Here is a 16020-nt window from a genome sequence, read left to right as displayed (position 1 = left end):
GAATGCTGTGAAGTTTGTCATAGCAAAACATGGTGTTTGTCCTGGACGTACGATAAGAGAGAATGGAATACGGGTCGTAACTGCTTCCTGAATGACAATATTCCAGCATCGCAATCCCGAGATTGCTGTGTATCCGGAGTAGTTGAAGGTCGGTTTTTCACGGGGGCAGTCGGATAGAGGTGGCAATCAGTGTTTCGTGTACTACCAGTGTTAACCAACTACATCATCGACGCTAGCAGCTTTGAAATATTAACAATAGCGTTTTGTTTTCAAAAAATATCATAATTCCCTGAGACGCATTTTCATCATACGGCGAATAAACACTGGGATGAACACGAGCAATATTTCCAGAAATCTCCGAATAATTGTGGCAAATTAGCAAAATTCATCTTATGACATCTTATGGTCGGTGACATGGGGTGAAGTTAATTATCATATGTTATGTTTTTTTTTACATTGGCATATACAGATAATACTATTTAAGTATACTCAAAGTTAGTGTGCATTATACGCATGTTATGTACAGATGTAGAGCTTGTATTAGCCTTATAACCATATAAGAAAACTCAACAGTAACAGAGACTAAAATTCTCTTTTTTAAACTCCTATACTTCTTTACTCGCATGGGTTGAGCGGAAATTCGATGAAGCCAATTATAAGCGATTCTCTCTATTGGGTCCACTGCTGTAATATTTTCAGATACAATATTAACCGATATTAATACTCAGCCATAAAATGATCTACCAATTGATATTAGTACAAAATATCAGCATAGGATATTATTTATTCATCAGACATATTACCGATGGTCTTAATTAGAAGATTCATTTATAAATGACACATAACACAATGCAAATCAAGCATATTTTAATTGTTTTGATTCCAGCATTCTTAGACGTAATCCCGAGGGGCCCGGCTTCGTGCGTGAGTCCAGGGGAATTAATAAACGGCCACTCGACGGCCACAGACTTCAGTGACGGCGTGTATGAAAATGGTGCGACTATAGAATTCACGTGTGACGAAGAATATACCATAGAAGGGCATACATCAATTGTCTGTAATGATGCCAATTGGAGTCACGTGATGCCAGTCTGCATACCAGGTAATACAAAACAAACTATTCAAGGAATTGACCGTTTTCTATCCAAATGGGTGTAATTTGTTTGATATCGTTTCACATGTTATATGACGCATTCAGTTAGTTTTATTTACTGAATACATTCCAACAAGTATCGAGACTGTATACACGACCCAGTGAAACATTTATTATATAATATATCATTACGCACTCAATCTGTTTTCTATTTTGTCTCATGCATGCGATTAATATAACACATACGAAGGTCATCCATAATAATAATATTATCAGTAAACACAGACGCGTTGTCATGGTAATTGTCGCGTATAAACTTGTTTTCCTGTTCCATTCACGATCAAAATATGATTAACTATTTTGTGCGCAATGAAGATGTACTATGAACGACACAGACGCGTACCCTATTGGTTGTAAGTTTATACAATACTCTATAATTGATGAGAAAAACTGTGATTCTCATTTTTCAATCACGAAATGTACAGTTTTATATCAGGATTGATTATAACGTAACAAATACTGAAAATTATTTCATTAATGATTCTGAAAATGTCCCCAAACAATATAACTCAATCCATAAGTCAATTGTGGTTCGAACATGCAATTTGAAAAATTTTGAACTATGCAATTAATAAAATGATGGGCTCTCGAGTCATAAACTGACCTTCTAAATGTGATGCGGTAAGTGTCTTTGCTCAACTTATGACCTTTTGCAAACAATGTTGTTGTTCTCAGTCGATCGCGGAGAGCCGTGTAAAAACGGAAAATGAATGATCAACATCGTAGTCAAGCTGTTAACGTGAGTCGTGATAAAACAAAAATAATTCAGATCACACAGAAACAATATACTTCTTATTTGAAAAGTCGTCTTTAATAATCCTTTAACTTTTTTCAGTTTGAAAAACATTTTGAATATTGTTTGATTTAATGTTTTCATGTTCCGCAAATGTAACGCAAATGGACGGTATTGTCTGTATGAGGGTTCATCTTGTTTAGTTAGTCATGGCATGTTTCTGATCGATGCAGGCAAGAAATGTGACCCGTAGTATAGTATAATCTCCTGATCTTATAAATTCAATAATTTGTGTTAAATGATTATTGTAGCCACTGCAGTGAAACCATGACAACCATTATGTGTAGTTGGTACAGATACGTACCAAACTTCCAAGCAATTTGAATTCTAGTTTTTAAGTTATAGAAAAAAACATTTTATCAGTCGGTATGATGCTATACTTCACCCATAATTCCTTTGCTGTGAGTAATAGTGGATGGTGGACTATATAATACTAATGTAAAGTTGAATATCTAGAGAATGAAACGTGATATAAAAAAAAAACCTGTGAATTGCATTCTTCTACATTTATAGAATTCGTTTATCTGAATTTACTTGCACTTTCACTTTAAAATATTTTAATACTTAAACAATAAACAAACATGTGAGCAATAATTTCGTTTGAGGTACTCATTCAGAAACACACAGGTGTATGGAAATCAACATAGTAGCTGAAATTCGAGACAGCTCGTACAATAAAATAACAAGTCACAATAAAATCGCTTACGTGTACTTCAGTTACTACATAAGCATTGCTAATATCACCATGTAGAATCGTCGCTACGTTTATTCTACAAATGACACAGAATATCAGCTGACGGTGATGACGTGTGTAGGTTTTTCTAATATATTAATAAGCTGTATGTAGTCGGCAATAGTAATTTGTTATTAAGTATCGTGGAGTACATACAAAACTGTTTTTTTGTATATTATGAAACCTTGTTGCAGCACTACATTTCAGTATGATTTAAATTTAAATATTACAATTATGCTGAGATTCATACTATCACACACCCATCAACGACAGAGAAACATGACCCTGTTAAATCGTGTTATACGTGTGTCTATTATTAGTTTACTAATTGGGATTTTATGGCAATGTAATAGTACATGGTTAGATACATAATAGATTCTGATATGCTGTCGATCGCCAAACTGGTGAGTAATTTGCTGAAGTCAGACAATACAAATTTCAGTACAATTTTCTGCATAAGATGTCTTCATAGCCATTCCATTATGCATTTGCCAGCGCCCCATTTGGTGGCGGAATAGTTAGAACAACATTTAGAAATTGTATATTTAAGTATCATTATTATCTGTACAATAACTTTTGTGCTGTAAAATCTGTATTGATATTTCTTGAATTCACCGTTAAAAAAATACTTTGTTACACTCCAATCATGCCTTTTCAGTTAGCAAACGAGGCAAATAAAAAAATAACGAGTAACTGTTTTCCCGCAATAAGTCTTTTCAGTAAACGTTGATAATAGCCTATAGTGCACAGAAACAGAAATGTGGAATAAATTTGATCTAAAAAAAACTTTCTTTGTATAGCATATAAAACTTAGGCATGTAAATTTGTATAGACATGACATTAAATAACTTCATCTGAGTCGTTTGCATTGAAATAAGGCAGTTGTAATGTAAGGTGATGTTTGTTGTTCAGCTGATCGCGAACCTCGGAAATACTAAACACAAAACTATTAGGCCTATCGTTTGTATTCTTCCGCAGTAAAAACAGGAAGCACACTCGTATTGGTGGTGTGAATACTATAACCTGCCGGATATTAGTACTCCGTCATAGATGAAAAACTCTGTATTATTGGCAATATTAAATATATTTATATGAAATAGTTATAGCTCGTATTGCGGAAACAATTATTGTAGCAGAGTTTCGTCTTTCGTGTAATTTCTATGATGTTACACAGAGTGGTTACGAAAAACAGTATTCGTATTCGATGCTTCACGACGTACCGAGTTAATAGTTCTAATTAGATATCTAGTAGGTAAAAAAAGAAATAGTTTTACCGTGAGCATGTTTTATTTTTTTATTATGCTGCTAATTTAAATTTTAGTACTGTACTGTAATCAATGTTTTGGTCAAATAATTCTAATATATGCTGTTATTTAAGTATAATATCTCGGTAACAAAATAGATCAGAAATACTTAGCTGCATACCGAATGAGCCACTACAGCACTAACATTACTGTGGAAGTATGTGCTGTCGTGGGAACATTTTCTATCGTGTTTCATACGACAGAGAATGGAAAGCATTCTATATTATAATATTTCAGTGAGTAAGTTTTTAAGTAATATATAATATTATATTTATATCTGGATCAAAACAGGGAGAAGCTGGTACAGGCACTGCAATGAGTTAACAATGCCAAAATGTTAATATATTGAGTAATTTGCCATAAAACTCCCCTTCGTCACCTTTTATGGTAGTAGTATATTGAACAAAAAATGCTGGAAGAATTAGAAATGTGCACTTACCGGGTCTGTAGTCTGTAAATTGTGTTTGCTATTTTATGTGTGCGAGTATGTGTATATGTGTCTATTACCACTAGTTCGTTGAAATGTAAAAGATTTTCTGTTGATTTTGTCATACGCCACGCTCGTCTAGGCCTATGTTGTGCGTTTCAACGCACGAATTTTGAATACAAAATCTAGAACGCACACTACAAGGTGGGTAAATTCTGACACCTCAAAATGTATACTAGAATACAAGTTTACGAAAACAACAAATCCCAAAATTAAGGTAGAAATGAATATATAATATTATCACACTATTAACATTAATTGTTATTGCATTATTTGCTCAGGGAGGTAGCAATGCCGTGAGCTAAAATGTGGGATGGATTTCAAAGCCGCTTTTACCGTGATGAAAATGTATTATATACTGTAATATGCAGCAGAAATATAACCAGTGAAGAAATATCTTGCATTGTAATAAATCTACCGTAAACAAATTAATAACGAATCGAATAGCATCATTAAGAAGTATTATTCTCTTTGTCGCAATCGTACGACATCGCAATTGGCAAACAAAGACTATATCAAAGGAACGGACCACCGCCACACTCGGTAATAATGACGCAATATTTTGACTTGCGGCAAGGACTCGTGATGTTGTTAGGCAATTCGTGACATGATTTAATAACTTCAAGCAAGCATAACAAAAGATATGCGCGTGATTGAGGTACAATAATGGCGATGGTATTTTAAAAAAAAATAAATTGACATTCGTTGGTGTGGACTATTTCCATATGTTTTAATCAATGTCATAGCTATATATATTGAAGTGATTATTTAATTACATGCCTTAATCCATCCATTCAAAACCATAAAAGGATAAAGCATACAGCGTATATTCTAACATTTAAATTTAATTATATTCTAGCATAGATATGCTAAGCAGAGCACACGTGAAGTGGTAAGATATCACTTGAAGTCTTTCATTAACATGTTCACCGTAAAAAGTCGGATGTATATTTGTCAGCATTTTCTGCTGCGGTGGGCGGAAGTCTGCAAAAATGCGGTGGACGGAAGTCTGCAAAAAAGCGGCGTGCGGAAGTCTGCAAAAATGAGATTTTAATCTGTATTACATTCGTTTGTAACGGGTTTTTATGAGTTATAAGTGACCGAACAAAGAATTAATCCATTCATGGTCAAATAATGAAGAACATAGTCAATATATCTTCATAAATTCAGACAAATGATATTAATTTAAATAATTATGAAAATGCACACTCTGCTCCAAATGTGCCCACGCTCACGATATGAACCATTGTGAGTTAATGTCTATACCAAATAGGTAGCAATCAGACGTGTCATTGCACGATTTATATATGTATAAAACCCTTTGATTTTGGGAGTCATTTTCTAGAAAATTTCCCTGATTTAATTGATTGTAGAAGGCTTAAAAAATGGCATTTCAAATTATTTGCCCTGAATTAGCGTGTAGGCTGGCGAAGGCTCATCTTGTGGGTTTCGTGGAGTTGGCAATTGACAATGACTAAATATAGTAGAAAGCTGAAATTTGAGTAAAATATAAAATCTTTCAACTTGTATAGTGACAGATATGCCATTTTGTGATTTACTTTATCCCAAGCGGGATACACGTTTATTTACTAAATGTATAAATGATGGCGTCATATATGTGAATGTAAAGCATTTAGATTCCGCGCATTTTTTATCTCAACCAATTTGTGACGTCATCGTCATCAATGACCATATAAGAAAATGTTCAACTGTATCTTGTAAAGTAATACTGCACGAATACACAGAGAGCTAATCAGCCTTTTGTTTAATTATACTCTAGTGGACAACAATATTGATATTGATAGTGGCAGCGGTTTTGATTCACGTAAGTTACCATCGTTACTGTTCAATTAGTATCAATCAACCGGAGTGAGTTCATTGTCTTGGAAGCAGGCCACTACACACGAAGTATGGACTACAAAGCAGCAAGTTATTTTCGAAAGATTAAAAGAACGTATATCGCAAAATTATGATTTGATTCGATGTGCGAGCAGTTCTTATTATTATTACATGGCATTGTTGCTTAGCTGATATGCATTACAAATATGTAATATCCGATCTTTGTACATTTACTTTAGAGGCTAGATCATGCAGCGACCCCGGCAGTCCAAAACACGGTTATAAGCTTACACCAATGGTAGGTATGAACTATGAGAATGGTAATGTTATCGGGTTTGCCTGCAACGACGGGTACTTATTGAAAGGCTCCAGTGAAATAAAGTGCGAGAATTCAGTGTGGTCGGATGATTTACCATTCTGTTCAGGTGAATGATTTATTTCTTTATCATATATCAATGTTAAGTGAGACAATAATTACTTTTCAATATATAATCTCTCCTCCCCTCCTCCTCAGTTGGGGTAATCATTACATAAGCCTTGAAGATATAATGATTCGAGTACGATGCACATTTGTAGGTTTTGTCGATTGTGTGTTTGGTCGTTGAATCATTGATGTCACTAATTAGGAACCAATTATTAAATAAAATATCTTTGCCGACTGCTAAATACTCATCATAAATTTGGAGAGTGTAGATACATTATGTAAAAAACTGTTTGTGACCATGACCATGGTCATGAAATAACCTGGTTACAGTTATATGTTGATTTAACGCTCGATCATTATCTGCACTCGTTTCGCATACTTTTGGTGATCAAATGACGTTTAAATGGTTGCACATGTATCACAGAAAAAACAAACAAGACATCCAGCTAACAGTCACTACAGTGCATACAACGTAATGTCGTCTTCCATTTCTAACCATACTGTTTTACTGGATCATTTTTTTCAGGTTTTAGTGTCACATGTTCCGCTGAAGATATCCAAGTTATTGTTCTTAAAGAATACATCGAATATATAGATGCGTCATTGTTATCCTTGCAAGACTCGTCTTGTCGACCTAAAGACTCTGAGACCCATATTGAGTTTATGATTCCTCTGAAATCGTGCGGAACACGTGTTGAGGTTAGTCTACAAACGATCATACATTGCAGTGTAGTTTGTGCTAATTAATATTAACTAAAGACGAATGTTTATTTGTAAACACTGAAAATAAATATTTCTTGCTCCTAGAGAGAATGTGAATGAGATACTATATCGATAGGTTAAAATGTGTCAGAAATGCTTAATAAGAGTGGACACTTGTCCAAAAGTACGATTTAGATATTACTAATGATATTACCCAAAAGATAGCGAGTGTAAAATCTCCTTGTGCACAACCCTGCAGCTGGAATCGTCAATGGCCGTTCGTGTCATCACCAAATGTATTGTTATCAATTTGATCGATCATGATCATGCAATTCACAAAGATCAATTGTTTCTAAAATATTTCTCTACAACCATAAAAACTAAAATATCGGATGTCCACACTACCATGACATCGTGTCCTCGCATTAGAGACTGTGAGTGAGATTAATTAATCTCAGTTTAATCGGTGTTTTTACAGTTAAATATCCGATTTTTTTATTTTCAAATTTACAAATGTGTTTGGCAGATCGATTAATATATATTTTTGCAGGATTTCGCGATAACAATGGCAATTTATAATATGCTAATTATATGCTAAACGTTCATGATCTTAACAACGATTAATCTCACGACTAAATCTTTGTAACAAAAACAGAGCGTATGAAAATGTATCACTGTTCTTCAGTTGACTTAGCATCGAAACACAGAATTTTTAAATAGCTTGAATCATCGCATGTAACAGCGCGTATAAATTCATGTGCAAATTACAAGCAATTGAAACTACAGTAGACAATGTAATTTGAAATACCAGTACTCAATGCCAAGTTCCCATATACATTTGATAATATAAACGGTTAACTGTTAAAAAAACTGCCTGAAACCAGAACTAGCTGAACTGGGTCATAAGTGTAATCGTGTGACAGATAACATCAACAACTTGCTCTGTGTAACATTAACCTTTGTTTTATCGCCAGGAGACAGACGAGTATTTCGTGTATTCTAATGTGCTGCGGACACCACCTGTTCCATCCGATTCCCCAATCAAAAGATATCCTGATATACTGATTCCGTTTCAGTGTCAATATCCACGGCGCATTAGCAATAATCTGGTTCATAAATATGAGGTAGTCAATGGCAATACGCTTATCGACAGCGACGCCGAGATGGGTGAATTTCACTCAAGTCTAACATTCTACCATGACAACGACTTTTCTGGCGTGTATGATACGGAGACCCCCGTCACCGTCAGACTCAGAGAAGATGTATTCTTTGGTATAGACGTGAGTGGAAACGGCCAGGCCATGGCCGAGTGGAAGATGAAGACTGAGACTTGTCGGGGTAGTTCATCTCTTCATCCTACCGGTAAAAATGACGAAGTGTACACGCTATTTGACAATGGGTGAGTATTTGAATACTGTGACACTATCGGTATAGAGTGAATGTGATCACCTAGATAGAGTGTGTGGCCAAACAATAATTTGTCTCTGATACTCTTCTAAAAAATTGTGTACGTTTATTTGTAGATGTCCAGTTGATGCAAGCTTCAGGCAGATTCAATCCGACAATCCACTGGGGGAGAAATTTGCCATGCAATCGTTTCGATTTAAAGACTATGACCTAGGAAATGAGGTGAATGATTCAGTTAATTAGCAACTGCGTAGGTCAATTTCATGCAAAGAGACAAGGACGTAACATGACTGGCCAGTATGTATGTCTACGTAGTAGTAATATTTTGTTCTGGGTATGTTGAGGTGAATGGATGATACACGTCGTTCAACTAACATAGTGTTACAGTATATACGTTCAACAAAAAAATACAGCATAGTTAGAATGCATCACTGTACATACTTATTCTAAAAGAATAAAATGGGTTACCGCGGAAACCATTCCAATCAGGCTAAACGTACGTTCGTCGATTGGTATATTATTAGCTTTATGGGATGTAGATTTAACGACAATTTTTGCGTTATCATAAATGTCAAACATCCGTTATCTTTCTGTTTTAGGTTTATATACACTGTGACATAATTCTATGTAACAGAAGTGATACCCATTCAGCATGCGATGTCGACTGTGAAACCCCTGAATTACGGCGTCGTCGATCTGATGACAGCATGGTCAAAACTATCTCCGTGTCTAAGGGACCTTTGATATTACTCGACGATGATGTTGATGAAGGTAGATGCTCATGTTATCATTAGTGTCATACATTATCGTTCCAAAATCTTTATAATTTACCAAATGTCTTTTTTCATGAAATAATCATGGACAAAACTTGAAATCTGTGTTTAATAAGTATCGTACAATATGTTGTTGTAATGCAGTTTTCGCGAAGTAATGAGATACAATCATGATCAGTTTGTTCTCTATTCATATGTTCCAACAAAGAAGTGGTCAATAAATGTAATTAATATATGTGACTATGCGTTATTGTGTTTACAACAATCATTATCGATTCATGTTTAATTTATTCATGTTTCAATATGTTAGTCCGTAATGTACGATGTGGGACTTTAGGTGGTTTTGCATTACGTGCTTTACGTCACATCCGGTGAATAGACTTTGCCTGATATGACGTATCGTAATTTACGTTAATCTTATTTGTAATTATAATTAGGGTCAGGTGATAAGATGTATAATAATTTGCATATATTCTTTAATCATCGTTGTAGATTCTACCCACAAAACTGGAATATTCAAAGCCAAAGCGGTCGGTGCGTATACCGGAGTCATAGTGGTTGGAGTAATCTTGTTGATAGGGCTTACACTTATCGTGTCGAAAAAGACCAAAGAAGCGCAAAAATGAAGAAAACTTGAAGATGGAAATCAAAGATTGTAGAATGTTATATGCGTGTCACGTGATCTGCCGCGTTTATCCTGGTGACTATTCAGTTTCTAGAACCTGATACAACTATCGCCAAATAAATTATGAAATTATTCTAAGCTACATAAAATATAGCACCGCGTCACCATAACGACACGGTTTGTTTGTGTGTAAAGTTTGGGATAAATTTGTTGCGCAGCATTTAGATCTTAGTCTTCACAATCATTTTAAATACATATTCATGAGCGTGATTAATAATCTCGAATCAGACAAATTAAGATTTGCTAAAATTGAGAGTCGGAATGTTTCCCTGGGCGGTATAATATGCCAGATACATAGCAGTGCCGCCAATCAGTGGAAAGCTTAATTCTATATAATGACTGTTAAATCATAGAAATATGTTGCTCTTTCTCATATTTATAAATAAAATAGTATTGCATACGAGTATTAGAGTAGTAATATAAATAATATGATCAATTATGTCTGTAATACGATCAATATTATGTGTTGAGAATAATGAATACATGAAGACAGTTAAATAATTCAGTATTCCATAACAAAAGTTGCACTTGTGTGAGTATATGTGGTAAACCACGTCATGGGTATTGACGTCACGCTCACAACACTTTATATTATTTACATTGAACGCAGAAGCGCTATGGCGTAGTGGACGTATTGAATTGCTTTTGTCTTTGTTGTTTTTTACCATATTCCCACTAGAAAATGTTACCTCGGCGTTAAAGGGGCGCTTTCAGTTAAGCCTAATCTCACAACAAATTCATTTTCTGGATTAAAATTACAATGGATAACAAAAGATAGATTAACTTTGTAAACAACATAAACAATATTGTCCCGTAATTCTTGGTGCAATCCCTGGGCTTGGAAGTTGTGTCCGGGTATTAAATGACAACGATCTCACAATATTTCGTTCACAATTCTTACAGTACGCTTATAAATATGGCGCCTACTGTACCGTATAATGCACGCAATGATCCTGACTTGTAGTTACTAACGGTCGAGTATATAGTTCAAAATTCTTGGCCATGTGAAATGTCACATTTTAATGCAGAAGTATAGACTTTGCATAATGGGTACGTCGGTGACGACCCTTCCCACCTCCAAGAGGGTTTAAAACTTCCCCATTCTTAACCCCATTCTTAAACACATCTGTTTTTCTCTGATTACGAAGTATCTTACACAAGGCAAACAAAAACATGTGAAAGCGAGATAAACTTCAGACAACCACTAAACGGGACGACGATCAAGTGTATACATATAATATGCATTGCCCTGTGTCGTATCCAATACACACAGATTACGAGCACTATACAATATATGATTTATCAAATCTTTGTAGTTATTATTAGTATTAATAATATAGCTAATGTTCTCACTATTGACGATCCTACTGATTTATTTTTTTAAAGAATCAATAATAATATTCCAAAATTATTTTTTTTTTTCAAAAATCATGGACAGTGATGTTGACATTGACGACGTGATGTATATATTCTGTCCCGGTAGTGCCTGTGGACATTTTCATAATAGTGGCGCATACAATTTTTTTCAAACACATTAGCGAATATATATCTAAATTTCAGAAGATTTTTTTGTGGGTGTGACATACAACATTGCATATTTGTGACACATTATCAATACTGTCACGTGCTCAGTGTAATTTTTACAGCCCCGTTTTTTTTATTTCACTTTCCTCCACCGTGGGAGTGAAATGCAGGAACCGAGACAGATGAGTCCAATTATACGGATGAAACGATAGTGACAGAAAGCGTGAAGTTGTAATGGCGTCACTAACGTCACGGAAGTTTATTGAAGTTTATTTAGCGCAACCATAGACCCTCAACAAAGAGTCTATGGCGCAACAGAGAGGATACCATGCACAGGTAATGGATTGTTACAAACAATAAAAATACTGACAATGCGTAATCGCCGCGTGAATACTTGACGAGGTTTAGCTCGCGGCGCATCCTGTGAACGATTGTATCCCGTAATATGTTGTTACTGAAATCATTGCTCACAATTGCCTCTGATGTGGAAGGCAAGATTTTGGACATCTAATGTCAGAAAATCACAGCATTTCAGAAAGTCGCTACCACACCTGAGTCACTGTTTGTTACGTCGAAAATGTTTGGTGCACTTAATCGTTGATCTTTTCCCCTAGTGCATAGTAGTAGTACGAATTAATAACATTGTATATGTATTGATTTTCTAATTAAAAAATATGAAATCAAGTGAAATTTTCGCTACACTTTAAAGTGTATCACATGCAGGAGAGTCAGGGTCAAGACTTGCCACCAGTAATCGATTGAAACAGGAAGTGTGTAACATTGTATTCAAATACAGTGTCTTTTGTAAATGAATGGCAATTATGGATGCGTGAAGTGAATCTGGAAAAAACGCGCCATTTAACCTCTCTAACATCAGCCACCAACTATAAATTACATTACAAGTTTTAATTTTAATTAATAAAATAAACGCAGAGCAAAACGTGACTAATCCGTTATGCGGGAGTGATCAACATTCAATATCACCACAACTTTCTAACAAAACAAACTTTCGACTAAATAAAGTGTAAAACAGGTATAACGACGTCTTTCTAAAAAGCCCACTTTTCCTGTCTCTAGAAATGGTTTTCGACAAAATGATGTGCACCGATCAAATTAAACTAATCAGTACCATGCATTTTGATATACCTAAATTGTTATTGTTTTTGAGTTGTGATATAATGTAAGAGTGAAATGTAACAATCTAACGATACCAAGTCTGTGTACATTCTGACATACTTTATTCTAGTTTACGTTCTCGTGCATAGCACGCTGAGGTATTGTCATCGACGATTCTCGACTCGGGCTCGCTGTACGACGTATACGGACTTCAATTCAGTTAGTTTGTAGATAAACTCATTTTAAAGTTTATCGAATATTCACTTGTTGGGAAACAAAACCTCCACCTCATGAAAAATCAGTTATTGAAATTTTAAACAAAAGGATAGGTTTTGTCAGCACGCCACTAGAGGGCGGTGTAAACATTAACTGAGTGCATTTCGTTTGAGCGGTAGTCCATAAAACTTGGAAGGGGTCAAATTGTTATTTATTCACCATGTGCAACAATTAATTATATAACAAAACGTAAACTAATTAGAGCACTTGCGATACAAAAGACAAAAGTGTCGCGAATATGGCATTTGATATTGTGTTGATTAGGTACATTACATTGTAACAGTATCTCATCACTAGATAGTCACAGTAATTCTGACACAATATTAACAAATAATTAAAAGCGTCACTTAGATTTTTATTGTATATAAAAAAAAAGTGAGAAAAAATCAGTAAATCGGCGGAAATGACGAATTTAACTCTGAACTTCTGCGCGTACGTACTAACTGGTTTGTTCAGTGTACGCCGCGAGTCTAACCTCTATACACACAGTTTGATTCTGTTCCATGCAAGAATTCCGTAATAAATTTAAGGTTTCATGGGAATTTATAAAACGTGTCTTTTTACAAATATGATTTTAAACAGGCCGATATAGATGAATTTTGTATCATCTTTGATTGTACGTTGATTAGCCGTACCAGCGTTTGCCATTATTTTGTTGAGTTATTATTATATTTGTGGGAGTCTTTCGCACAATCAAACCAAATAAAATCACGGAGGATCACCAACTTCAAGGATATATCATCAAATACGTAACCGTGTATTACACACATAAGATTAATGAGAAGATATACAAATAAAGATTTCCTAATACAGTAGTACTTGAATAATAAAAATAGTCATATAAAAGACGCATAAAGAAAACATAAATTTAGTAGAATGCTCAACGTACACACAGTAGCTGTAGTGGCATGATAAAGTACAATGACTTATCGAAAGAATTTCCCAGCACCTCCTACCTAACATCTACATAATAACAGTGACGTACTAGTATATGACTATGGCCTCCAATCATACTGGGGAAAATAATGAAACATTTGTCAATAAAACACAAATTACTATTTATAAACGCATAAAATTGCATAGCTATTAGTAAATTCTTCTGTAAATTCTGCATAAAGACATGCAAATAAATTCCCAGGAAAACGAGCAAACAAATTAGAACAAAATCTTCGAAAATACACAACACAGTAAGTACTCGCTCAAAAAATCGTAGTAAAATGTATTGAATAATTAACCACACTGTAACAGATCAGGCCAAACAAATGAAAAATCAAAAGCTACCAAAGCGGGCGCTATATCACAAGCTCACTATGAGAATTTTTTTCTCAACAATATCTGCATAGTTTTAAAGCGACTTATGCAATAATTTGCATGTATTTGTATATGAATAAATTTGAGTAATTATGAGCTAGTGAATATTCACGGGATGAGTAGCATATAATACCGTATGAATGATTTAATTATAATAATATCGATATTCACATAATTATGATATAATTTACGGAAAATTTCTAATATATATATATATATATATATATATATATATATATATATATATATATGATATAACTATGTAAATTATTATTATATCATTATCATATAGTTATATACGCTAATCATCTCATGAATATGCTAATTATTCTATTCATAAATAAATACATGAAAATGTACTATACTAGCAATTGTATTGCTCGTGTTGTCGCAAAAAACCTATTACTCAGGTCACATACAAATGATGTTACGAAAAATCAATAAAATATGAAGCAAGAATGTTTTTTTTTTCGTCCTGTTGGTGTAATTTCAATGACTTAATAATTATGTGATCTTATCAAACTGGTTCCTTGCACAGAAACTCATTTCAGAGATTGACAATTTTTAACGAATATACGGGAATACACATAGCTCAGTTCTTTTTTTTAAATGTAAGACAAACAACCAAACAACGTTTTACAATTTAACCTAACAGGGTAGCTAACTCTTGTTGCACTAAAACACACATCGTTGTTCACGATCTAAATAAATGAAGAATATTTTGTTTCTACGTAATGTTCTAATGTTAGGTATTCTCGGGAGGAAGAAGCCCAACCCCAACCAGCGCAATACTATCACTAACCAAAGCTACAGTTCGTCATAGTCTGAATCACATTTCCAACATTCATTTTCCATAATCTCGTTTATACGCTTCACTCAAATCTCAGTTTAATTATTCAAGTATTAAATCCGTTTTTTTTTTATTTATTAATTAATTATAATTCATGCTCAAAGCATATTAAACTTGAATCGTGCCATGAAAGTATTTGCTAATTATATATAATTCTGTCTAGCCTGCATTTAACATGGTCTTTTTATACCGATATCTCAAACGTCAGATCAACGTACGAAATTCTAGCACCAACACAATATATATACATGTAAACCACGTAAACAAAAGAATGAATTGTTCTTCTTGTTTTGTCTATCATAATCAACCTTCAGTCTAGTTGCTCAGTAGATATATTACTCATTTCTGTGTCTCGATTATTACTCCTCCACGCCAGGAGAAAGAGGACCGAAGCCGTGAAGGAAAACCCCCAGCACACGATGATACCAACAGCGATGCCCCACCCAGTGCGAAAAACCTCACCTCGATATCGGAGTTTCGTTAGAATGGGAAACACAATTAGAGAAACTGCAACAAAAATACCTGAAATGAGAAAAAGACTGAAAGTCAAATAGAAATATAAGTTGACGCATGGATGCCATACAATGTGTCCCGCAAATATAGAAATCAGAATATTGACCACATACCTGAACACACGAGAAGA

The 16020-nt window shown here is 34.5% G+C and overlaps 1 protein-coding gene across 1 annotated transcript; it reads left to right on the top strand.

Moving 5' to 3' along the window:
- The first annotated feature begins 849 nt into the window (after window positions 1–849).
- Window positions 850–10703, top strand: LOC102800529 (ZP domain-containing protein-like). Its single transcript, XM_006824058.3, has 8 exons — window positions 850–1102; window positions 6251–6295; window positions 6549–6734; window positions 7260–7432; window positions 8410–8834; window positions 8959–9064; window positions 9442–9613; window positions 10108–10703. The coding sequence occupies exons 1-8, from the start codon at window positions 850–852 to the stop codon at window positions 10239–10241; spliced, it is 1494 nt and encodes a 497-aa protein (XP_006824121.2). The 3' UTR covers window positions 10242–10703.
- The last annotated feature ends 5317 nt before the right edge of the window (window positions 10704–16020 follow it).

Source organism: Saccoglossus kowalevskii, chromosome 11, assembly GCF_978046115.1.
Source record: "Saccoglossus kowalevskii chromosome 11, keSacKowa6.1, whole genome shotgun sequence".
NCBI lineage: Eukaryota > Metazoa > Hemichordata > Enteropneusta > Harrimaniidae > Saccoglossus > Saccoglossus kowalevskii.
The sequence above is the reverse complement of the archived record's forward strand: the minus strand, read 5'-3'. Positions and strand labels throughout refer to the sequence as shown.